This window comes from Rhopilema esculentum, chromosome 16 (genome assembly GCF_057945365.1).
Source record: "Rhopilema esculentum isolate cy_ngs chromosome 16, ASM5794536v1, whole genome shotgun sequence".
In the NCBI taxonomy this organism is placed as follows: Eukaryota; Metazoa; Cnidaria; class Scyphozoa; order Rhizostomeae; family Rhizostomatidae; genus Rhopilema; species Rhopilema esculentum.
In genome coordinates, this window is record NC_142830.1 from 14,334,131 (window position 1) to 14,360,272 (window position 26,142).

The 26,142-nt window shown below is 36.3% G+C and overlaps 1 protein-coding gene and 1 long non-coding RNA gene across 5 annotated transcripts; one reads left to right on the forward strand and one right to left on the reverse strand.

Moving 5' to 3' along the window:
* Positions 1-1,502: 1,502 nt before the first annotated feature.
* LOC135682581 (chitooligosaccharidolytic beta-N-acetylglucosaminidase) lies at positions 1,503-8,406 on the reverse strand. Its single transcript, XM_065197542.2, has 4 exons — positions 8,136-8,406; positions 5,328-5,364; positions 2,862-4,440; positions 1,503-2,322 (listed from the first exon to the last, which is right to left on the reverse strand). The coding sequence occupies exons 1-4, from the start codon at positions 8,404-8,406 to the stop codon at positions 2,119-2,121; spliced, it is 2,091 nt and encodes a 696-aa protein (XP_065053614.2). The 3' UTR covers positions 1,503-2,118.
* LOC135682585 (uncharacterized) lies at positions 2,285-24,550 on the forward strand. Of its 4 annotated transcripts, XR_016144734.1 has the most exons (5): positions 8,362-8,493; positions 11,633-12,689; positions 14,191-14,353; positions 21,595-21,763; positions 24,060-24,550. It is a non-coding gene; the product is annotated as an uncharacterized LOC135682585 (long non-coding RNA). The 4 variants fall into 4 exon arrangements; XR_016144732.1 differs by lacking the exons at positions 8,362-8,493; positions 21,595-21,763; positions 24,060-24,550 and adding an exon at positions 2,285-2,422 and having other exon boundaries at positions 11,633-11,685; positions 12,468-12,689; positions 14,191-20,090; XR_016144733.1 differs by lacking the exon at positions 24,060-24,550 and having other exon boundaries at positions 21,595-23,194.
* The last annotated feature ends 1,592 nt before the right edge of the window (positions 24,551-26,142 follow it).

Consider the following 26,142-nt stretch of genomic DNA (forward strand, 5'->3'; position numbering starts at 1 on the left):
CCAAATTACATAGCTGTCATCGTAGTTTTAATTTTTCAAGTTGCTGGGCGAAAGTAACTTCTGTTGATAATGACGACCAAACTGCTGCAAACTGCAAAGCTGCTGTTAGATGATCTGGGCTGTGTTTGTGGACCATGCAAGACCTGACACCATTAGCCATTCTAAATTGATGACGAAGCTCCTATAATTGACGGCAGAGAACTTACCTGGTTTGAAGATTCCTTGTTTAATTACTTTGCACAGGTGAATCACAACAACTTACTATCTGAAGCTCAAAGTAAAGTAAGATGTCCCTCAGGGCTCAATCCTTGCTCCTTTGCACTTCGTCATATTCTTTCGTTATATAACTGATGTTATTGAGTCAAACGTTGTCAAATGTGCTGATGGTACGTTTATTTACTGTGCTGATAAGGATGCTGCAACCTTGACCACAATACTCACAAATGTAATTATGAAGCTTGAAAAACGTATGCATGAGAACGAATTCATTCTGAAAATAGAGAAAGGAAAAACAGGTGTTGGTTTTGGTACTGCGCAGCTTTATATACGAGTGAAGAAATATATGTACGAGTGAACTTGTTGTTACATATTGTAGAATTTTTCAATCTGAATATGACATTTGGTCAGTCGAGAAAATCAGCTGCTCTTAGGAGCGTGCTAGTTGAATACTCGTTATGTACTCAAAGGAACGCAATACTCTATCACCTGAAAATGTCCTTGCGGAGTCACTTAACAAAACATGCACACAGCGAAAAAACAAAAATCAAACTTACGCAAAATTCACAAAAGGCCAAGCCTAAATACTGAATGTGTGCAAAACGGATTCTTCTACCTTGTTACAGTGGCGTTTAGGTTCAGCAAGAAGAGAAACAAGAAAAACAGTCTTTGCTTTGCTTGGATAACCATGGAGCCGGAACGAACACATCTAATATCATGTGATTCGTTATATCATCCCTCTCTCGAATCATGAGTAATTACTTTTCCAGACCACAAAGGGGGATTACTGTTCTTTCTAAGTCGAGCTGTACGAGCCTAAACTTGTGTCTCTGCAGATTCTGGTATAGCACAGAAAGGGACCCCTCCGTCTGCAGTGCTTTTGAATTTTTGTGGTTAATAACTCTGTCTTTACCCTCTATGAAGTGTATTGAATAATCAACCCCCTCTTGAAAAATCATAATAGTCAAATCACTTCCCTTCTATCTTCCACTGCTTAGTGCGACATAATCAAACCGAACCACGAATTGGGCGTGGGACTATGACTGCCCTCTAGGAAATATATTATATTAGTTCTACGTAAAGGATATTTGTCTCAACCAAAAAGAGATTGCAATGGCTTAAATAGGCTGTTGCAGACAAAAAATTACGTGAATGCAAAGAGTTAGAATACACAACGATCTCCCAAAAGACGTAAGAATTGTCGAAACAGGCATGGAAAAACTGGATTATATTTTAAAACTGATATTAAAGTTAGAGACGTTAAAGAGAGAGGAGAGAATTTCAAATCAACTTTAGGCCATTCTGACAGACTCTGACTTACAAAGCTAGATGTCTACCTAAGCAACAGTAATTTCAACAAACGACATAAGCATTGCTTCAATACACGCTATATGTGAACAAAATTTATTTACAATGGCTAGAGTTTCTCTTTGTAAATATAAAATGTGAATGAACAAAATGTTTTTAATGATGTCCAGTTCGGTGCCAGACCAAACAAGAGGGAATTTCGTCATTTGAAAAGTGTCGAAAAATATAGATACTCTATCAGGAAGATATATAACTAATTTGTGAAAACAGAGCAAAATTGGAACTGCTTTGTTCTAGAAATCTCTTAATTCGTTGTAAATGAATTAGTTTTGTTAACAGAAGCTTTTTTCTGGATGAAAACAAGTATTAAAAGAAAAAACGGCTTTACAAAAACGCTATTGAAAATGGAAAGGTTTTTTCTCAGTAGTGAGGTGTCTTTTAACTCACCTTTTTCCAAATATTTTCCAAAACTTAAGTGTTACCATTGCCCTCGTACTACAAATGATTTTCCCACAAAACTTTGCTCTGTTCTCGATGCTTTCATCAAACAATATAACAGATCTAAACACTGTCCGATTGATTTTAGGCCCTGCTTTATGCAATGCATCTGCCTGAGTTCTGGTAGCACCACAATGGCTTCAGAGCATCCGCTTGGATTCCTCTGTCGACAAGAAGTTGCCTGTGATGCATCAATCGTTGCTCCGCAGCTCTCCAGTCCTCTGTTGGGTTGGTCCACATTCGCTCCGCAAGGGCCGCTGATCGAGGCCAAACCTTCATTTCCAATGAATTTTCGTCAACCTGAAGTTAACAGACAAACAAATGTGACGATTCATGACACGTGATGGTGACGGTTTCTAGTTGCAGGACGATTTCACAATGAACAAAAGCATAATCCAAGGTAAACTTAGCAGCAAATACTGCAACTTCTTGTATGAAATTGTATCTTTATTCAGTTCACGACAATGGCACAGTTTTAATACCCCATTTGTATTGTGCTATTACCTACACTAAATACAATGTTGCCCGATAATCGCATTAAGCGTGAAATTTGGAGTGGCAACTTAGAGAAGCATGGTATACCAACCGAAAACATAATTAATGGGACAACTGTTATCTTGCATTGCAGCAATTTTAAGGGCGTCCAAAATCATTCTTTTTCTATCTTATATTAGCTCCTCAAATGTGACAACCTAAAAGGCTCCCAACCTCTTGATTTTTCCTTGATTAATTAACGATAATTTTAGTCTAGCTGCGAAAGGAGCAGCAATGATTTGTGTAGGAACATATGAAATAATAATGAAGGATAAAATATAATGGACAGAAATACATCATAATACCTGTTCTGACCACATGTTTGTCTCCCCACCTAAGATAAGGTTTACTTTTTCTTGCGTCAAATTGAAATAGGCCACAAACGCTTTTGGATTCAGATTATATTGGAGCTGCCACTGCTTGTAGGGCGAGCACCAGTTGTTGCCATTAGCAACCCATGAACCAAACCCACAGTCCAGATAGGTGTGGTCATAGTTGCTTAATATTACTCTGAAGCCATTATTCAGGATATTTGGTATCGATTTGTCAGTGGCAACGTTCCACAAGTGTACAATGTATGTGCGGTTGTTCAAGTACTTTGTCAGGTGTGCTTCCTCGGTCATTTTGCTTGACCAGACAACCAACGGTATTTCTTCCTTCGTCTTTGAGTTGAATGCATTTGTCGCTTTCACCAAAAAATTGCTCCACAAATCTAAGAAGTCCTTCTCAGTTCTATTTTTCCCCTGCTTTTGCATCCAGTCCACTATTTCTTTCGACGTATTCCAGCAATTAACATTTACCTCATCGCCTCCAAAGTGAAAAATATCTGGTTTGAACCTCTGGATATAATCATCATAAATTGTACCAAGGACGTCATAAAGTTTGTCGTTAAGGGGGTTTAGCTGGCCACACGGGGGTTCCACGCAATATGACGTCCATGGCCGTTGGTTAACGCAAAATGCCATCTTTCCAAAACCAGCATCCTCCCCCCATTGCCAGCCGTTACCAGCGTGCGCGGGCTGATCGAACTCGGGTACAACACGAATCCCGCGCACTGCTGCGTGACTGACTATCTTTTTAACATCTTCTACAGTGTACCTTTCACGCTCTGAATATGCACCGTAATACGACATGTTTGGAAGCTTTTCAATAACAATAGGAAAACTGTGCGTGTCAGTTATGTGCCAGTGGAAAGTGTTCAGTTTATTGTACGACATGGCATCTAATAATTTGAGAATGCTTTTGACAGAGAAAAAGTTTCGACTCGTGTCCAACATAACTCCTCTATATGGAAAGGCAGGACTGTCTTTGATATCGACACTGGAAACAATTTGAAGTGAATCGCTTAGCATATCGTAACTGATCAGCTGACTCACTGTCTCTAAAGCGTGGCGGGCGCCGTAAAAAGTGTCAGCAGCGATATTAACAGTGACAAGCCCCCCAGAAGTATTGATAGTAAGGTTATAAGCCTCTGAAGTGGAAAGTGTGAGCTTAATGTCCTGAGCTTTGAGAGTGATTTTTATTTCAACGCTGTTTGTTTGTGGCTCTTTCTGACATATCGACACATCAACTTCGGTGGATGGGGTAAAGCACGAGTCGACTGTTAAATTAAAAAAGAGAGAAAATGCCTGTTTAACCATCGTCGTGACATCGATCCCACAGCTGCCACCAGTGCAAGATACTTGGTTCAGTTTGATTTTGCTTGGTATAATGGGCACCGTTGTGTTTGCAATGCGGGTCGTGCCACGGGGTTTGGGCCAAATCCCACCGGAATTACCGCAAGTTAGTTTGCACGAACTGAGCAATTGGCTTCTTGTTTGCGGAAGTCCAGGTCTCTTGACACACTGATTATTCTCACAGGAATAGGACCATGGCGAAAAAGTTCTGAAAGGAAATGTACTATGGCTGATCTTAAACAAAATGCAGTGTTATTTAATGCAGATTAATATTAGGAGCAGAGGCATCAATTTATTAAAAGATAGAAAGAAAAACACAAGATTGTGGTAAAATGCATAAGTTGAACAGATCGTATTGAGCACAGTTCTTTTTAACCTTAATTACTCGGACTCAGGGTATAAGAAAATAAACTTTGCCCATTTTATTGAAAAAAAGGGACCTGTGAATGCATGTATACGAACGTGGAAGTAAGCAAGGGCGAGGATGGGAAGGTTGTCATCGTTAGAAAAATTTGATATGAGATCTCTCAACGCAAAGAAAACTGTTTGAAGGAGACGATACAAATGATTCTAGATCAATGGTGGTTTAGGTAGATGTTTTTTCTAGGAAAATGGATACAATTAAGGATTGGGTTATGTGATGTACGGGGAGAACAGGGGCAAATAAAAAATGTGTTTTAAGCAATTGAAGAAGACTTAACATTGCGCTAGTTATATTTTCACCAGGTATAATCACCCCACACTGGTAAAATCATGTAACGAGTCTTGGTGATTTTTCCTATTCTTATTCTAACTGAAACAGCTTCATGGCAAAGAACTTAGCTTATAGGTACAAAGGGACGATGTAACAACAGAAAAATAGTTTCCACTAGACAATGTTGTTTAAAATGTCTACAAATTTGTTTTTGATAACATTTTCTCCTTTATTTTAAAAAAATATTTAATGGTAAAATACCCCTAGAAATCAGGCGCTCGAATTGGATATTGATACGCGGTCCTATTAACTAACGGGATAAAACATATTTCTTTTAGCCACAAGCCGAAAAATTCAACCCACGAACAAATATTAGATATTTAAACAATTCGCAATCTTACTTTTGACGTCCTCTGCAGCAAACCTTTGTCAAATCACCTACAAAAATGAAAAAGGTCTTGATTAGGCCTGTACTGAGATGGCAGAACAATAGAAAGATAGCTACATTTGTGTTGCTATGCAACAATGCCATACCTTCCCAAATATTTTATAATATGATTATGTTTTTTGAGGCATAACTAAGTTTATGGACACTTCATTGGGGGCTGGCTAACTTCTAAGACGCGAAATGATGTAGGACCTGTGGTTGATAAATATAACAAAACAAAGCCAGATAAAACAAAAAATTGTTATTTAACAGTTCCATGTAAATAATGAAACTTATTCTTTGGAATAATGACTTATGAATATTTCAGAAAATTTCATCCTGTTTCTTTCTTCTTTTATTTTCAGAGATAGGACACAAGAGTATAAAAATGAGAGGATATTGGTTAATATGTTGTACATATAATATGTTGAATCGTTAACATGTAATACGAATTGTGGGTAACAAATTCAGCAAAGCTCATAGCTGCTGCCTGAATCCAGTTTTATTTAAATCCGAAATAGCTCCAACAGACAGGACCATTACCCTAACCCTCTAAGCACCTTTGAAACTCTTTAAATGTCACGTGATCGTTATCGCCACACAATGGAACGAAATATGAAGAAGGTTGTACTTCTAGTACTTTTGCTTACATTGATTAAAAAAGCTACCAACCACCATTTAACTACACAAATTTGAATTCATTCTGGATTACGTGCTCTGCTTAAAGTAGAAAAATTTCATTTGAACTGGCTATCACAGAATTTGTGCATACTTAAATGACGGGGAAGAAATACGTTTACAGGTTGCCTTATTCGCTGTCTTGCTGACCTCATTTTACCATCCGAAGAATCTGCACTGACATGAAAATCTCAAACTTTCTCATGATTTTCATTTTCTTCCCTGTGAAACAATGTCTCCTCTACAACTTTTACATTTTTAACTTTTTGAAAATCAGCCCCCACTTCGCCTTGTTTCGACTTTATTTCATCAAACGCATCGTGTGGCTAAGAGGTAAACAAGTATTGTAACTCGATTTTGGCTCAAAGCCTATGTATTTTGCAGTCCGGGCAGATTGCTCCTGTTTTCTTCCACCTTTTTCTTTTCTTTTGAACCACTGCGAGCGGCAACATGGCCCTTATCATTTGTGTAAATTTCATCTATATGATTTGTTGTTACTTTCTGCCTTCTTGCTTATGGTTAACTCGTTAATTAACCGAACAATAGCACCAGAATCTGGTGGAGGGTCATTGATGTATAAACTTTCATATTTTTGTAGTCGAATTCTCCGTTCAATGTATGTTTCATCTTTCTTCCATATGCAACACCTTCCATCCAATAAATTGTTTACCAAAGGTTTCATTGCTTCCAAAGTTCAACGGAAAAGTCAGATTTGCGTCTGATTTTAGGAGCTTTCTGCTAATATTCACATTTTCTGCTTTGCATGGGCGAGATGTCTTGCCACAACATCCCTACTAAATAAACGAGAAAAGCAAAAGGCTAATCCCACGTGAAAACATTTTTTGCTACTTTTTGTTTTCTCCTGTGCTTATTTTGAATGTTTTTTGGTAAAAAATGTTTTGCTGGCATTGAAAATTCGCGTCAATTTTCGCACGATCGATTGTTTTTTATTCCACTTGTTTCTAATTGCACCTTTAGATTCATTAGTTATTCTTTTTGGATTTTAGTATCATTATTCGATTTATCTAATTAGTTTTGGGATAATATCTTTAGTATTCACTATTATTATGTAAATACGTTACTATGTAGTATTTCAATAAGTTCCTGTTTACGTTATATTTCGGGCGTGTTATTTTACAGAGTTAATTGGAGTTATGGTTAAGAGCGATAAGGTTAAGATTTGATGTTATGTAAGTTTAGTTTCTCAACGATTTATTAATGTGGCAAGATGCTTGTAAAAGATCTTGTCGACATGAACTATGATTTTTGTAGGATACGTATTGTTATTTATGGATCGCGTGTGATGATTTGGACTATTGATAATTATTTGATATGTTTGCGAGGACAGTGCTTGTGAAAGACTGTGCCTGATTTTACGAGAACAAATTGACGTTACGGGGGGACAACCGCAGAGAAACCTTATTCGTGGAAAGATCTATTGTCTTTAACAAAAGAAGATAATCAGGGTTGCTGGGGCAATCGCCCCCTACAATCCCGGACAAAAATCGTTGAGACTTTTCAAGGAAAGTTTATATTTTCACTTTCCTTTAAAAAATAACTTCCCCCTCCCCAAATTCAAAGATGAATGCATGATTTTGAAGGAGAAATGATAAAGAACTACAAATCCAACATTGATTCGGGGGAAAAGGGGGGATTCGAATTAATAGGGGCGACATAAAGTAGAAAATTGCAGAAATTGCACTTTGTCTCAATAATTTTGTCCGGGATTGTTGTTAGCATGCTTCAAAGGCCCTGAGTAATTAATTAGCCATGATAATTAAGCATATCTCGTTATAACCTTACTTTATCCTGCAAGTTTAACAATGCCTGCCAAAAGTACTTGGAACACCCAGTAATTTACGCTGCATTTGATATCTTTCATTCCTTTCATGAAAAAAAATTACTACTTCCGCCCCTTCCCCCTAAAACAATGTTGATGATTTAGAGAAATATCATAAAAGAAGCGCAAAAGAAAGTGCTTCCTAAAATCCTAACCCGTTTGATAGTAAACCAACATTGTTCTGTAGGGGAGAGGGGATGATTTATTTTGACCTTGGAAATTGATGTCAGTGTTCCAGAACTTTTGGTAGGCATTGTACGTTACCTCCGCTTAGCTGGCTGGCGCTTAGGCCGGTTGACATCGAAGTAGCAGCAAACCCATATAGGATACCGAATGTTAACGCCAGACCAAAACATACTGAGCAAATTATGATTATTGTCGTTCTTTTGCAAATACTGCTGCGACTGTGTATATGGTAAGCCATTGCATTAATGGCGCTCAGCTCATCTTCTGCCACAACAACGTCGTCCTTGGAACTCGATACGATTGAGGGATTTTTACTTCCGCTTCCTTTCCTCCTCCTTGCAGCTGCCATTTTGACACCTGGCCTGGAAACAAATACAGTCACCCAACGTATTTGCGGGAAGCATGTGCAGTTCTAGAACTCGAACAGATCACTTCGGTTTGTTTGTTATCAATAACAATTTTTTCTTTCTTTGTTCATCGTTTTGCAAATCCCTTATCTGAGCAAGATGAAACGGAGTTGTAGCTCCAAACATTTTTTTCTATTTCAAATGGCAGCGTTTCAACGCCCATCGTGCTACAACGCTGAGGTAGAATGAGGCCGCTGTGCAAACGTTTGTATAGAAGCATACCTGTCAAGTTCATATTCCTCAATGCGTGATACCCATTGTCCAACAAAAGTAGTTCTATTGATTCTATTTATAGTTTCTATGGTCCCCTCTTCTCATTCAAAACATGCCTCAACAATTATCCTATGTTCTTTGGCAGAAAAACAAACAATGTTGCTTTATTGTTATTCAAAAGTTCATTAAAAATTATATATTATTTTAGGCCTCATCCATATCGATCCAGATGACCACTTTCTTCTGTTATGTTACCTATAATCCAAAGCCTTTCTGCAGGTAAACCTGCTCCAAAGATTAAATTCTAACATTTTTTTGAATAAACTCTACAAAGAAGTATAGGAATCAGGTCCTTTTAACATTCTAAGTAGGGGTGGGAGACAATTGCTCCCTGCAGCCCCAGTCCTCCTCTTAATATAAACAAAGGTTTGCCCTCACAGCTTATTTCCCTTGGAAAAGGCTATGATAGGAATTCTTGCAGTTTGGAAATTATCTGGTCATACAACAACCAAGAAAATTCAACCCAATCACCAAACCTAACAAATGAATAATTTCTACATTCCTTTTGATGTGTCTGTTGGTTTCTCAATCCCTTGGCCTTTTCATCAGTAAAATTGATCAAAACTGCTAATATCTTCTTTTTACTCTCAATCTATACATTTTTATTCAAAACCTCACTTGCCAAAATAATCCAATAATCTAATTTTAATATTTGAATTGCACCAGGAATGGCAGAGTTTGTGTATCTCTGCTGAATTTTAATAATATATCTTTGGCACCAAAGGTTTTCCCTAGAATGTTATAATGGGAAGGGTTCAAGCCATGCATTTTGATTAAAAGGATCAACAAACAGAGCATGGACTCTGGCTTCATAAGAATTAAGGAATACCATCTAGACTTTGAACTTTGATGTTGTACTTTATTGAAATAATGTGTCAAAATTCAACACCGGTCAATCATAGAAATACATTTTACAATCATTGAAACAGGCAGTGAAAATTCATCTTGCTTGAAAAAACTTAAATTTCATAAACATAAACATAATTCAGAGTAATAAAAGAATGCCCAGTCAGCCATTTTTTTTTTAAATTTGGAGCACTTTGATTTAGTTTAGCTTTGTAATTTAGGTGCCAACAATGCAAAATTAACTAAAAATACCTAACCTGTGAGATTTCCTGGCTGTTTTGCTCCAGTGTATCGCTCACCCTGTCCAAGTCTCTTTGCCAAATTCAAAAACTCTGTCACTTCCTCTCCAGATTGTGTAATCTTGTAAACTTTTGAATGCTCTACCCTCTTTTTGCTTCCCAGGCTCTTATAACCCATCTTAACCCATCTTAACCCATCGAGCAAGCTCAGTATATGGCAGCTCTGGCTGTCACAGGTGCCTGGAAAGGGACCAGCAGGCAAAAAATATATGAGGAACTTGGATGGGAGTCTATGTATGACAGAAGATGGTATCAAAGACTATGCAATTTTTTCCTCTGAAACATATAAATTATGTAAAAAATGTGTTTAAATTTTTCTAGAGGTACCTTACTTTTCCTGATTTAGTTTCTTTTACCTCTCTCCCTTTACTGTGTTTATATTTAGATGTAATTGAAAATTGTAAATGTCACTCATATTGGAGACTAGGTGACCTTGTGTCCTTTCCTATTGTGAGTGGCATGTATTTGAGTAGCTTTGTTGTAGTTTAAAATTTTAAATTATTAAAAGAAAAAAACCCCATCTTTATGCTCTTCCTATCTTATCTCCCTAGCTTCCAAACTCCTTCCATATTAGTTTCCATTGTTAGGGTTTTGTTATCGGCTCCTAAGCCTTCCCCTAATGTCACCAACCAAAAAATGTCTATATTTTTTTTATACATCTTCTCTGCTCTGCAGCTCTGATCTGCTCTGCTTTGCTCTGATTTAATTTAAGTACCAAAATACCATTAAAATTTAACCAAACAAAAAAGGTATTACTATTGCTTTAAGATGAAATATTATTTGCTGTTTTAGAAACTAATTTAAGACAAAATATTCAAGCATCAAATTTTTACACTTAAATCATTTTAGATCAAACAGCTTTTTTATCTGTAAAACTCATCAAATTGATCTAAAATATCTAATCTATTCAATAAGTCAAAAGGAAATTAGAAAATACTGATAGAATGCTGGACACATTAAAAGAAAAATGATTTCATCCACTGCAATAAGTATACTGCTTGATTTGCAAAAGACACAAAGACCTCCAGATCTTAGGGTGTCTTGTATACCTTCCAATTTCTATTTGTGAATTCTATGCACTGGCATGTATTTTTCCAAAGTTGCTTCGTATATAATATACTTTTATAATAAGAAGATAAACTTATATCCTGTTTTAAGGCACAAAGGTTTTAGTTTTTTTCTGATTCCTGCATAATTAGACTGTTGAGTATTGTTGATTAAAAATGCCGAGTAGTCTTAGATTTAATAGAATAGAGAGAGAAGAAGCTGTTGTTAATCCCCGCAACAGCATCGACCATTAGCATTTGGAATGCCTTTCTAGCACATCCTCCGTTATCTAAATTACTTAAACGTGCGCGATATTGGAAATGTTTATATTTCTTAATCAATTTAAAGAATAATAACCCAGTTCAGTTTCGATTGCGTCAGTAAGTTATAAGTGTCCAATTTTAGCCAATCATTCGTACCCCAGACATCAAATGACTTAAGAATTGGAGATATACTATGATAATAAAAGATTCAGAAAGAGTTTAGGCTGGAACCTTGCCGAATCGCTGTTTAATGAAAAAAGAGAGAAGTAACGTTTTGTGCCGTATACCTATTTGTGTTTATGGTTACGTCCATACAAATATTTATATGTTTTACATTCTTACGTTTCCTTTTCTCCTGTTTTTATTCTATTATATTTATTATATTGTATTTCATTCTCAGGTTTTTCACATGACCATCGTTTGTTTTATTCTACTTTTAGTAAGCCACATAAAACATGGAATCAAAATCCAGAGATCACAAGGAAGAGAATACGTAAGAAAAGATTGTAATTTTTGATGAAGCTGAAATAGGAGGACTGAAGCACTGCACAATTTCAAGTGTACAAAGATCTTAAAAAGATCTAATACAATCTGACAAAGCCCCGAGGAGCGGAATGCTTTCCACAGCTTAAAGAAATGTCTCGAAAGGAAGGCCAAATTGGCATCATCCGTGAAAATTTTCAAAAACAGCTTCTGGCGAATATGAAGCTTCAATTCCATTTTCTTTTCTTTTTCTTAAATTTCATTTTATATACCATACCATGTTGTAAAATAGTCATTTTATTCTGTTTCTCTTTTAATTTTGTGTTTCAGTTTCATTTTTGTTTCAACATTTTTGTTTGAAATACATCTCATTTATATAAAATCTATTTTACATTGAAAACCATAATTACTTAAGTTCTTCCCTGCTTTAACGACTGTATAAATCCCGTTAACAAGTTCTTTCCATTTCTTCATATCTTGTGCTAGTTCTTCCAGCTTTTCAAGATCTTAATTTGTTTTCAGCTTCATATTATATACATAAATGAAACATGTCCGGAATAGATATTGTAAAATGAAATGGAATAAGCAAACAATTTTACCAAATTGCTTTGCCTAAAGTTCACTCGAATAGGCGTCTATTTTTGCCAACCTTTTACAGTTGCCATAAAGTTGGGATTTATACAGCCAAACAAAAACATTATTTACAAGATAACAAGTGCTAAAAACCAAATTTTGAGTTCTTTTATGTTCTCGACACCATTTCTAAGTAATGCCTATTTTTTTCTTTTCCAGGATTGCACGAAGAAAGTTTTGTGGCGCGCTAAAGGCATGTTGTCACTGTCAGATAAATTTTCTAAGAGAAATTTTCAAAGACGGCTACAGCACCTTACTCAAATTTTTCTGTATCCGTCCTTGATACTACATCTGGACGTTAAGTGCTCCAGCGATAATACACGGTGAAGAGAATCAGGGAGGGTACCCTCAAGACAAGAGCCACCCACCCCTGAGAGAGAGGTAAGAATGTTGAGAAGTTGGTTTTCTAAACGTCAATTACACCAATCATTTTCTCCAAATTAAATTTAGAGAGAGACAGAATTTTCCACCAGGCATCATTCTTTGTACCCTGGACGTTAAATTCCTCTTTACCAATATACCACAGGATGAGGGCATTTTACATAACATAATGGCGTTAATTGATTTTTATGCCACTGGACTACCTCTACCAGCCACACACCTACAACAAATGTTTGAGTTTGTACTAAAAGGAAATTATTTCTCCTTCAATGGACAGCCATATTTACAGACACATGCCATGGGTACCCCTTTTGCCCCAAACTTTGCAAACATTTTTATGTCTGTTATTGAACAAAACATCCTTTCCATAGCCCCCGAGGGGAAGAAACCTCTACTCTGTAAAACGATATATCGATGATATTTTCATGATATGGCAATATAATGAAGCTTCCCTCACTAAATTCCTTGTTCGTACCAATAGCGTGCACAGCACGATCAAATTTGCAGCGCAACAATCTAGAGAAAAAATCAATTTCCTTGACACCTTAAATTATCTTAATAATAACGGTGGACTTTTGGAAAGCACTTTTTTGTGGAGCCTACTAATGTATGCACCCTGTTACATGCCAAATCCTTCCACCCACTCTCATGTAAAAAAAGTGTTATTTACAGCCAAGCACTTCGCTTCAGACGTTTGATTATAGACAACAATGAACTCCATAAACACCTCAAAACACTTCGAAAAAGCCTAATCATAAGAGGTTATGAATCTCAGAGTATCACCACCGAATTTAATCAACTGACATATGTCACCCAAAACGAGCTCCTCTTCCCAGGAAACCCGACCAACAATGAAACCACCCCTCAGGGCACCAAGACAGGGGGCCAGCACTACCTCAACGTAGAACCCTCTCCACCAAAACCACAAGTTCTACCTTTTGTTGTCCCATTCGACATCAAAACTATGAATATAGGTTCCATCCTTACTAAACATTGGCACTTGATTTCAGCCGATGCTTGTCTCCAACAAAATAGCACCAAACCGGTTCTACCTCTTACTAGAAGGCCTAACCTCAAGGATCAATTGTTCCAATCTAAATTAGGCCATTAACACAAAGCCCCTTCTTGAAGCATCGTGCGCCTTTAACTTTAGCAATACATGAATATTACACTTAGAGACACAGTTACAACTAAGGTACGACATCCACTGATTATTAAATTTTCATTCTTATTACCTATATATTTATTTTGCAACCGTGATCCTGGAGGCAGGATTGCGAGGGGCGCCCACGAGAAACGGACATGCCAAATCAAAGCCCTATAAATTTTTGGATTTTACACTTTTATTCACACGTTGGTTTTTAAGTTGTTACCTTTTATGCCTAAAAAGACTGGTGAATTGAAACATTTTCCAATTTATGTAGATAGAGGTTGTCTTGGTTTTCATTTGCTCATATATTTTATCATCAAAAGTCAAAATGCTCCCACATTTTTACCTCAGGAACAGGAATATGAAAAGATTGCTAATTTTGGTGTAGCTGAAGTGGAAGACTGTGGCAATATTTTTACGTTAACAAATGTCTTTGCTGGTTCTCACGCGAACTGACGAAAGAATTGAGAAGAAGGGAATCGATAAGAAGACGGCAATTGAACAGTTTTCTAATGTACGTATTTGGGATAGAGGCTGTCCTAGTTTTCAATTTCCTTCGTTTTTATCAAACAGTGACAGTATAAAGCCAAGATATTTTCATAAAAACAAAATCATTGCTCATATGAAAATGATCTGCTGAAATATTTGAAAGACAGAACATTGCAACAGGAAATGTCAATGCTGATAAACAACTTGACTTAATTGGAGACAACATGTAGAAAGTTTATGTATTCCGAGTTATACAAATACCGAATACAAGTTATACGAGTATAACTTGTATAGTTACAAATTTATGGTGCAAGATCCAATCTAGGACTGGGTACAAGTACAGTAGTCTAAAAATTGATTTTGTAGAATTTTTAAAGCTGTTTGTGCATCTCATTTTATTCAGCAAGTCAAATAACGCCAGAAAAAAGGTTCAGTTTTGTAAACTTGCAAAGTTATTGTCTTATGCCTAAAAGAGGACTGGGTACCAGTACCCCAGTTTAAAAATAGCTTTTGGGGGCATTTTTGAAGCTTGATGTGTATTTAATCTTACTCAGCATACCGGATTGTGCACTTGTATCAAACTTCATGCTATTATCGTAACATGCACAGTTCTACTGCTATGCGTCTGTACTATAATAAAACTTCAGAGACAGCAAGTTGTTTGACAAAACGAAAAGTTTCAACAGCGAAAACTTTTTGCCTATAGGCCAGATCAGATTGCTCTTTTATAACTTTTGCTCAGTTTTGCAAGATCTTTCTGATAGTATCATTAAATTTGAATAGTTCGAAATTCGAAATATTGCTGACCGTGCATTTTTCATGCTTCCGAAAACGTAACTTTCGCTCATTTGCCAGAATGTTCCCAAGGCTTAAAATAATCAGTGACCTTTACTCTTATGATTTAAACTTTAAAAACTTAAGTTAGTCAGGTTGCTAGATGGTGATGCTAAATTCCCTGTCTACATAAAGTGCTTGATGTTGGATGACTCGATGAAAGTAAATGAAAGAATGAAAGGAGCTAATGAAAGAAGAAGTTGAGGTACAGAACAGTAAATTCTTGAAAGTTGCTTCCATATTTTAGGCAATTTAACCGATGCTGCAATGTTGTTAATAACGTTGAAAATGTCATATTGTAATGTGTTATGACACAATACTACCACGACTGTAATAAGAAAGTGGAAGAACACGATCTTATTAACAGAAATTCGGCGTACTATGTCGTTTTGTGCCATAGGTGCATGCAGAATGGTCTATCATAAGGTAAAGCCTGCAGCTGCATTCAGATACCCCTGTTTTTTGTTCTGTTTTTCACTTTTGATGGCTATTTCTCTCTCCTTAAAAAGCATTGATGACCGACAGATCGACCTAAACTTAGATCTTTTGGAGCTACAGGATTGGCTGCATGCAAACAAACTTTCGCTGAACGTTGTGAAAACACAGTCACTTATTATAATTATAGGTTCTGGTCAAAATATCTGTAGAATCGAAGGCCAGTCTGATGCTCTACCATCTTTTTCAATAAAGGGTTAGGAAACTGAAATAATTACCAATACGAAGTATTTTGGTGTTCAGATAGATAGTCAACTAAAATGGGACAAACAAATCGATGCTGTCAAAACCAAGACAAATTGATCCCTTGGACTTATTAAATATTCTAAGAAATATCTTCCATCTGACGTTTTCAATAAAATGTATAGACGAATTGTCGAGTCCCATTTGAGTTACGGCTGCTCTGTTTGGGGCTGCTGTATTGAATCAAAAATTTGAATTAAAAATGATTTTTTAAATGAAAACCAAATGTTTTCAGAGTTGTTGCCATTGCTTTCCCGTTCTTTTCAAATTGAATGTGTTATCTGTTTCTCAGCCATGTTGGTTGCCCTGTCGTCCGACTCTAAGTAACCTGTATTGACTTGACAATATGTTATTAGTCATGTAATGCTATAATCCAGCTAAAATCACGTGACTTGCCACTTTGTCATTTGTGAAATATATCGGTTACCATCTCTATTACTGTTGTTATTGGTTAACATTATTGTTTGTTGTTTTATTATACCAATATTTACAGAACAAATTTCTTTTCCTACGCATGCGCAAAATTTAATCACGATGTCATCATGCCGAAATTTGAATTTGACAAAATTTGAATTTGAAATATTTTTGGCATAATCGTCCCCAGGCCATCTGGCAACCCTGCGCCTCGCTTTCTAAAAGTCAAAAGGTTTGCAGGTGGCCCTGCGGGTTATTGGAAAAAGCAATTATCAACTATTAAAAGTCAAAACGGTTTATTGGAAAAAGCAATTATCAACTCCATGCCGTTTTGATAATTTGTATAGATAATTTAAAGCGCCTGCCAGTCGCTTGAATTCACTTTTGGTGCTAAGCTGATAAAGCCTAAAAGAACTGGTGCAAGAATTATTGGCAAGATAAGATTAAGTTCAAACGATAAGATTAAGTCAATAATAATGCGATCTGGTAACGAGAAAGGAACAGAGAACAGAAGAGAGAATAAAGAACCTGTTTACACGGGATCGACAGACCTGTCAAGTTTCGGTTTTGAAAATGAGTGAGATTTTTTAAAAGGAGGAGAAAATGTTTGGTCCAGAACGAATCCTGACTGCCACATAACCAATTGTAGGGCCCGAGGGTGTAGCCCCAGAAAATTTCCTTTTACGACGCCCTCTAGTTCTTCGGAAACGCCTTTTTCAGCAGGGACCGCACAGCAGTTGAGGGGCTTTGTTTTTCGCCATTCTACTCAGTTTTTCTTGAGAAAGAATTTATAACAGTAGATAATCATGAAACAGTTTAATCTGGTGCGCTTGCGCTGGGCAAATAATTGCAAAAGTGCACAGCACTGTGGACCAGGAATGCAGAGAAAGGAATGCAGGCGTACAAGCAAGCGGAGCATCGTAGTGTAACTGCAACCCCAAATATCATTCTCGAGAAAAAAGCCTCCTCTCTGACAACTCAGATTGCAATCTTCTAAATTTAAACTCTAACTTAAGGGATTTTATGCTTCACATTTCCAATCAATTCACAATGGGTCCTAGTCGCAAAAAAACTAACCTGCTATTTGTATAGGCTTGCCAATAAATGTAGCATCACTTAACCTGAAAGGATTTGCTGTTATCTAGTCCTCTGGTTATCTAGTCGCTGTTATCGTGTTAACATGCCTTGTTAGGAAAGAGGGATTTTGCTAGGATTTGGAATAAAATTGAAAAATCTATAGAAACCAATAAGTTTGTTGCAAAATGCACGAGAATTCTGCTTTGATGCGTGTGAGAGTGAGAAAGGACAGAATTGCGTGTGTCTCACGCAAAATGCGTGTGACTTGGTAGGTCTTGATCGATTCAGGCCGGGATCTATCCCAAACTGGTACGAATCCGCCTGCCGTTTACACGGGAACGCTCGGGATCGATCCACTATCCGTATTTATTAGAGTTACTTTGGAGAGTGTTCCAGTTTGGGATCGATCCAGTTCGGGATTGATCCCGTCTCGTGTAAACGCGCGAAATTTATGGGATCGATCTCAAATTGGTACGGATAGGAAATGAGGCTAATGAATTCTCCAGTTTGAGGTGCTTTGAGCACGGTACTTCGACATTTGGTCATAATTACACGAATGCACGGTACTTCGCCCACAAAATGGAAAATACAAAACATGTCAGGAGTTTGTTGATCAATTGAGCGAACTAGCTCCGACCTATAATGTGTTTACTCTATCGTGATATTCGTGATATTCCCGTGTAAACAACTGCTTTTAACAGCGTTGCCTTGTCTGTCTTTGCCTACGTTTCGGGTAATACAACAAACGCACCCAAACGAAGTTTAAATTTCTCCCGATGAGTAAGATGGCTCAATGAATGGAAGATAGAGTTAAATCAAGGCGTTTAAGTAAGTAGAGAAAGTGTAAAAGCAAAGTGTTGAAGTGATGAGAATGTTGAAGCAGAATTTAGTGAAAGTCTTTATAAGACATATTTGCTTTTTGCCACCCGCAAAGTTAGTGACTTTGTCTAAAACATTTACATTTCTGCCAATCTTCTTTATCAACGCTTTTAGCACACCACATCACTTTCTAATCTATTTTCACGCTACATTAGGTTTGCACTGTTTTTTCTTCGATAAAGAGTCCCTTCTTTTCGAATGCAGTAAGTAAGCTTTAGTCGCCAGCAAATTTTCCGAATCCTCAGCAAAACAAAGAACTTATCTCTATATTTCAAGCATCATTATTCGTCCATATTCTACAAAACGCGGAGAAGAGCATATTTTCCCTTTTTTGTGTATCGAACACTTTTTCAAATAATAAATTTTATAAGAACGTTGATGTTTGAAATTGCCGAAATTTTAAAAATTAATTCAGAATAAAAATCACGTTCAAATTTCTTCTTCGTTTTGAGTTTTTATCTATCTGAGTTTTTCAATCAGCCTTCTATTGTGATAGCATGTTTTCTTGCCTGTGGCAAAAATTTGTACTTTCTTTCAGTAACCTTCCCAAATTGAATTCGACCCACCTTTTCATCCTCAATGAATTGACCGTTATAAGACCGCACTCGATTTGCGTCAGGATGGGAATTTCGTTATTTCAAGCATTCGACTTGCATCATTAGAAGGTTTATGTGGTTCTGTGGTCTGCATGCTTTTTCCAAGCTGCATTCAACACAAAAATCATTCATACATGCGAATCTGAAATACATTCGAATTGATTTTGCTGCGCTGGTAGCCATCAGTAGAAAGGAAACTGGTCAGTTTTCGAACAGGTGGCAAAATAAAGATGTGCATGGCACAATAAGTCTTCAGGGGGAAGGCAATTTTACCAGCAGGAAACGTCTGGTAGGGAATGCAGTGTTCGCACGAACCATGGGATGAAAACACGAAGTACTTTGCCAAATAATACTATTCCCCCAACATTTCCTATTAGGATTTTGACGATCTTCAAAATGGAAGCTACTGACCAGTAATGGGATTTCTCCCCAATCTCCCGTGGTGGTGCCAGTGTTGGTTAAATGTTGCAAAGCTTATTCATCGTCGCTCCAAAAATTGTTGCTGGTTCTTCTATATTCATCGTTAGCTAGTGAAACCCGTTCAGTCTACAAGAAAATTCAGAATTATCTCAGCACTCAAATTGTCTTGGCACTCCTAGGATTTCGATATTCAAATTTTTTTGGACACTTTAATAAAAAATAAACTTTTTTAACATTCTACCGCTTTTATTTGGTTGCAAGGCACCTAGACAAGCTAAAATACCTAGAAAAGTGAAGAAACCAAATAAGGGCTCGGCAACTATGGCAAAGCTTGGTTTCAAGTTGGCCGATGCTCAAAGCCATGCATATTTTCACTTCGAAAAAAACTTTATTCAATAGAATTTTGTCAGTAAAACTGTAATGGAAACTATATGTTCCAAATGTGATGAGTTAGCAGTCTTAAGTATACCAATTCATTCAGTGAAAAGAGTTATTTCACAACACCAACACTCAAAACTTCGGTGGTGGTGATTTTATTTTTCCCTTTGCTAGGATATCCCTTTGCTTGTTCAGACAACATGGGTATCTACCACTGGTGGCCACACAAGACACAGACTTACGCCAGTATTTTACTGGAATCCAACATGTTGTCAGTGTAATCATCTTCCTTCCATAATTAGTATTGTATTTTACTGATAAAGAATACTAAAATCCTCAACCTGTCAGTTGTGATTTGTTCACTAGTGTGCTGTGCAAAAGATGCTAAAGAATAAATCATTTCAGTGGTTGAAGACTCAATAATTGTTGCCTTAACATAGTTTTAAAGGGCGAAATAGCCTTTAACTTTATCACAAAATCTGTTACTTTTGACTGGCGCAAAATCAGGTTAAAATTTTATATCAGCAAAGGTTTTGACTCATTTGAAAGCAAAGTTTAAATAGCTTTTAACCTCTAAAATTAAATATGAAGTTATTTAATAGCTTTAGAACTTTCTTTTTTTGCCACATTCCGTTATCTAGGATTCAGTATGCTAGGATTCAGTATCAGGCGCGCAACCAGAAATTTCAGAGGGCAGGGGTCCAAGACACAAAAAGGGCACTAATTAAACTTCATTAAAGGTCCACCGGGGCATTTGTTTAGGTACACCGAAAATATGAGCAGTTAGTAAATCTGTAAAAATTGTACGCCAGACAAGGGAAACTGATCAATAGAGAAAAGTTGTGGAGTACGGTTTATTTTGTGGTGAGGTGTGATGAAGTTTAGGAGGCCCGAAGGAGGGGGGAAATGGAAAAAACAATGCCTCTTGCGAGCGAAGCGAGCAAAAATTTTGCCACCACACCCTTGCAAATAGCTTAAATTCACTAATTCGTTTAAGATGTTTTACTTTTTAATTGTAATTTTGTTACTTTTAATAAATTCCATTTAAAAACGGAATTCATTGCTTTGTGAGGCTCCCTAGACCTCGAGGCCCTAGGGCAATTTGCCCCTTTGTCCCCCTCTCGGCGACCCTGCTGTCATCTCCTTTTCCCAGCGCCAGCTCACTTTTGAATAGCAACCCATCATCTTCCATATCCGAAGACATTTTGCGCTGTAAAATATTATTATTGAATTCTTTGCTTCGCACTACAGATTGGAGGAGGTTGAACAGTTCCACGAGCCTTGCCTTCAGCTGGTTTCTGTCTCCAAGTCTTGCCTTCAGCTGATTTGTAATACTGACAAGGAACGGAACAGCTGAACATCAACTTTTTGTGCCATATTTACTGCTTGCTAATACCAGTCCGAAAATATTTCTCTGCATTCGCTCGTTTCATGCAAAGGTCTTCTATGACCCTGTCAACTATGTGACAGGCTTGAAAAATGTCTTGGTTTTTATTCTTGTAACTTTTTACCAGAGGTCGTAGAGGCTCTATCCCGTTCAAAATCTTGTGCCTTTATTTTGGTTTTTGAGTCCCAGAACCATTCTTCTTCAAAGCCAGTGCGTAGCGCATCATAAAACACGCTGTAGAGTTGGGGCTTGAAGATAGACTCTATTACTGCAACATGATGACGTTCGACCCAACAAGTGCGTGAAAGTTTGACTAAATCATTTATCTGTATTCCTGCGAGGTCCATTACATCTCCGGAGTGTGTCATTTACTGTATGACCAACCATTTTAGCGTAATAGTTAAAATATTCAAGCAATTTTCCAGGAAAAAGGGCACTTTTCCCCTTTTGAGAAAAAGGGCAGGGGTCTGGACCCCCAGGACCCCCCCCCCCCGTAGTTGCGCGCCTGAGTATAAAGATGGTGTTAATTGTACTTCGTTCTAGAAAGACAGTTTCTGTGCACTTTGAAGTTTTCTTCGCATGCAATAAGATGTAAAGCGCGTTTTCTCCTACGGCGATTACAGAAAGGTTTCCTGTGGCCACATTGAAGCTTCTGTGTCAGTTACGTCACTACCTTGTGCAACAGTACCAACCTTGAATGGCATTAGCTAAGGTGATGTAATTTCAAACACTTTAGCATTTAAAAATTCTTTTTGTGACATGTAGTGATAACTAATCTGATATGATGACATGCCAAAGCTTTAACCATTGTGATAACGTGTTCTAATTTTGTTGACCATTAATTTCTTTATTCGTTTCTACTCAATGTGTGTGTATCTTAATTGACTTCCAATAAATTTGTTTATTTTCGATGACTGTTACAGCTAAGAAATAAAAAAATTTTTCATTGATAATTTCCAATAATTTATTGGGTTGTTATTGCAAAATGGGCTACCTCGCTAATCTCAATCTGGACACATTCAGATGAATGTGTCTTTGTGACAGAACAGAGAGACGGCGCCACGAAAATGAACCTGGGAGGGCTGAGAACCAAGTTTAGTGACATAGGAGGACCCACCATGGTTGGGTCTGACGCAGAAGAAAATTTTTGAATTTCAGCCTTCTATAATGACTTAAAATGCATCTCCCAGACTATAATTTATCAAATTAATATACCGCTCAGAACAGACAATTCAACGATTCTCAGAAAATAATTGATTATTAATTTTCAAGAAAAATTTGGGAGGGGCGGAATCATGCTAAAATGCTAGTGACAGACGTCGAGGAAAGAAAGAAAGGATGACCTTTGGTTCAAAGTGCACATTGATGTGAATAACAAGAAGCTGTTGTATTGATTAAGAGAATTTAACTTCCTGAACAGAAATATGCATCTTCTTTGTGTCAAGTATTTCCAGCAGGCCATGTTTACACATCCAAAATGCAGACATTGCAATTAAACAGAAAGGTATCTACTGAATAGACAATTGAAAAAATATAGCTAAATAAATTAGTAAAATTCAGTATGTTCTTTTTTTATACTCTTTTTCAAAAATGATTAAAAAAAGATGTCCAAAAAGTTTTCATCTTTAAAAAAGTGGATCTTCAGCCCAACGGTTAATGCGACTTCATAATTTAACGCCGTTAATACAATTGGCTCTTTTCTTCCTGTGGAATTTTATTATGAATTCAAAATAAAATTGTGTTGCCTCCATTTTTGAGACTGTACGTAAACAAAAATAACAAGTTAGAAAAGAAACATAGTTTTCTGAAGTTAGTTTATAAATTATAATTAAAGTTTTATTTTAACAGTTTTAAAAAGAACAACAAAAACATAAGTAAGATATGAATTAAAGAAGACAGAAACTAGTTTATGTCTTTCATGGACATGTGCGTATCGTTATAATATCTGAAATTTTATTATCTTTAATAACACAATCTGGATTTTAATTTTGCTCTTAAACGTTTAAGAAAGGTTTATCTCGACAAATTAATTAGGATTTCGGATGTTTGACTAAAGCTTCTCAAATACTTAGATAATTATTTCAATCGAGCTTACCAACAGCCAATCAACTAAATCCATTATATCCATCCGTTCAAAAAACCTTTTGTGTCGAATGAAGTTTATCTATTTTTTATCATATGATAATTCAGTTGATTTCAAATTATGATCAATATTCTCGTGCGCAACATCCATTTTCGATTATTTTTTCATACTTTTGGTTTTTGAGAAAGAATTCTGTTATAGCTTGTTAAATCTCTGATATCATAAGCAACAGAGCTTTTTAGATTGACTTGATCAGGCAAATCATTGCTATTCATATCCCAGTAAAATGGCAAAAACCTCCTGAAGACAATACTCTGTTTATTTACTGGGAATATTTATTTGTTTGTCAAACAATTTCAGCTTCTTTATCAATCTGCCCTTCAACAATATGTGTTTTAACTCTCTGCTTTTAAAGATTATATGAGAAAAATTCAAACTCAGTCATGAAATAGCATTGTATTAAATTTTAGTGCTAAATTTTTAACTTTGGCTATTAAGAAAATTTGTTTCTTTGATGTTAGTGGTAACCTTTGGTTATAAATTATTTCGAATTATTCTTTTATTTTCTCATGTATAAATGTAATAGTTCAATTTTTCTATAAATAAGTGATAAATAAAAAAGAAGCCTTATTTTCAACTTATCATCTAGATTGAAAGTAAGATACCAACGAACTGTTTGCTGAGAAATTTTCCTGGGGCAAAAGATTATCAAAAATCATCTTCTAGAATTCAGACAATTTGTCATGACTCTCTCGATTTGAATTGATGGCGCTAAATCTTTCAACCTTTAGATCCATTCACCCGCAGGAACCATGTGCTTTTCAAAGCATAACAAAAGGCAACAATTATCAGAATTTCCAGTCAAAATCATTCATATCAGTTATGATTCTACAACTGATAACGGGTGACATTTTGACTTTCATAGAACATATATAAGAGGCCCGAAATGGATGTTCCACTTTGGACATTGCGGTGGTAGCGAGCGGCATGTGAATTATAGTCAGGTTTGGTGCTTTGCAATTTGTTAAGTTTATTGTAGTCATCTTTACAAGTATCGCTGATAATTCGAAATTTATACTAGAAAAGTTACAAACAAAGCAAAAGTTTATTATCATGCTGGCTTTTGGAAGTACCTATCGCCTTTTTCTTAAAAATGCATTGCAAACTAAGATAAAATCTAACTTTTGAGGTATCAATTAAAACCGTTGGTATCAATTAAGGTATCAAGCTACATTTCATGAGCAAAAAAGATTAGGTTCATGATATGCTGTGTTGCATAAGCAAATACTATTTGATTTGTATTTCATATACTATTTGATTTGCTGTTTTGCATAATTAAAAACTTATGCAAATAAACATAACAGATGTTTTCTTCGGAATAAATTAACCAATGAGATTTATAGGTGAAAGAAGGAACGGGGGGCAAACTGTATGCCCTTTACTTTGCTATTGTGGACCCCCAGGGCTGTAGCTAGGTCTCTAGCTAGGGCTTTAGCTAATATTATGCTTTGGGGGTCGTTCCCTTTTAAAAATTATAAAATTCTTTGTTTTTTAGTGAGTTATCTCTTTTTTCATATAGATCTAAAACAATAAATTTATCCGTCTTATGTCAATACATTTATCCATCCTACAGTACTGGACACCTTTTTACTTCTTTATATTGCGCTTTAGAATCAAAATGGCTCTATTCTATTTCCTCTGAGGAAATCAAATTCCAGGCAACTCCTTGTTTTCAATTCACGTACTAGTCCATTTAGCAAAAGCGATACTCCGTTAATTACTATTTGATTAGATTTAAAGAGCTTATACCTGCATGAAAGGCTCCAGAACTGTGCGAAAACATGTTTAGTGTGCAATTGCTTTCTCGACGACAAATGCTTTCCGTGAACATCTTTTAGATGGTTTGACGGGTGACCTGGTTTTTGGTTAATTAAAGATCTTCATTAGCGCTGCTTTAAAAGCAAAGTTATCGATAAGTCGATTGCTTTGTGTGGATTTTCACAGGGCATGGCTGCTGACTGTTCTTCTCTTTTTCTAACTGCAGCGTGAGAGTGTCTGCAACCTGGCATTTTGATGTTACAATAAAAAACCTGCACCTAAAAAACTCAATTGGAAGCTTACTTTTCAGGTTTATGTGCCAAAAATAAGGAGCTGGTGAGCCAGAGTATTTTATGTGCTTATTTAGATTGTAGTTTGTAAAATAAAGTAAATGTAAGAGGTATTTTTCCAGAAAGAGAACCTTCCTTGCAAAACATACAACTGTAATTGCTTTTCAGCTGGTCTGGTTATTTTCTCATATTATAAGAAACTCATTAGACTTTTTACAAAATTGATTCCTTTTATAAGAAACTTAACAGACTGATCCGAAAATGAGTTTCTTTTGTGACTTAAACGTAAATCAATTTGAACTATATGTTTTGTGACGTTTCTTATCTAGGCCTTTCTGTGAAACCCACAATTAAACTCTACCCTTAAAGAGCGTATAGAATTCATTGCTAGGCCACTTCTAAATGTTGCAATCAACAACAAATAATATATGCTTAGAAGCAATCGAAATTACTTTAGTTATGGTCGAGATCTATCTGTCTTTCGAGTATATGCTTTACTCAAGGATCTGTTCCTGCCACCATTCTGTTTGTAAACTGAAATTGAACATCTTGGTCTTACATAAGACAATTGAGGACATAACTTATTACGCAGAACTACTGAAATGAACCAAACAGAGAATCATAAATAGTAAAGAAAAGAGGAAATTATTCATGTATGAGGAAAGGGTCCATTTTGTACAAAGCAATGTATGAGGCAAGTAGAGCCAGTAGGTTTTAAGCACGTTTAATGCTATAGCTCCATCTTTCTGATAAGTAAATAATGATTTTTGCCTGTAAAGATGATGATGAAATGATATTTTAAAAATGAAAGATTCAAACATTACCATCTTATCGTTTGTCTGTCTCGCTGTAAAACCAAACAATTTGGATGTATTGATCGCATTTGGAGGCTTTCAATCT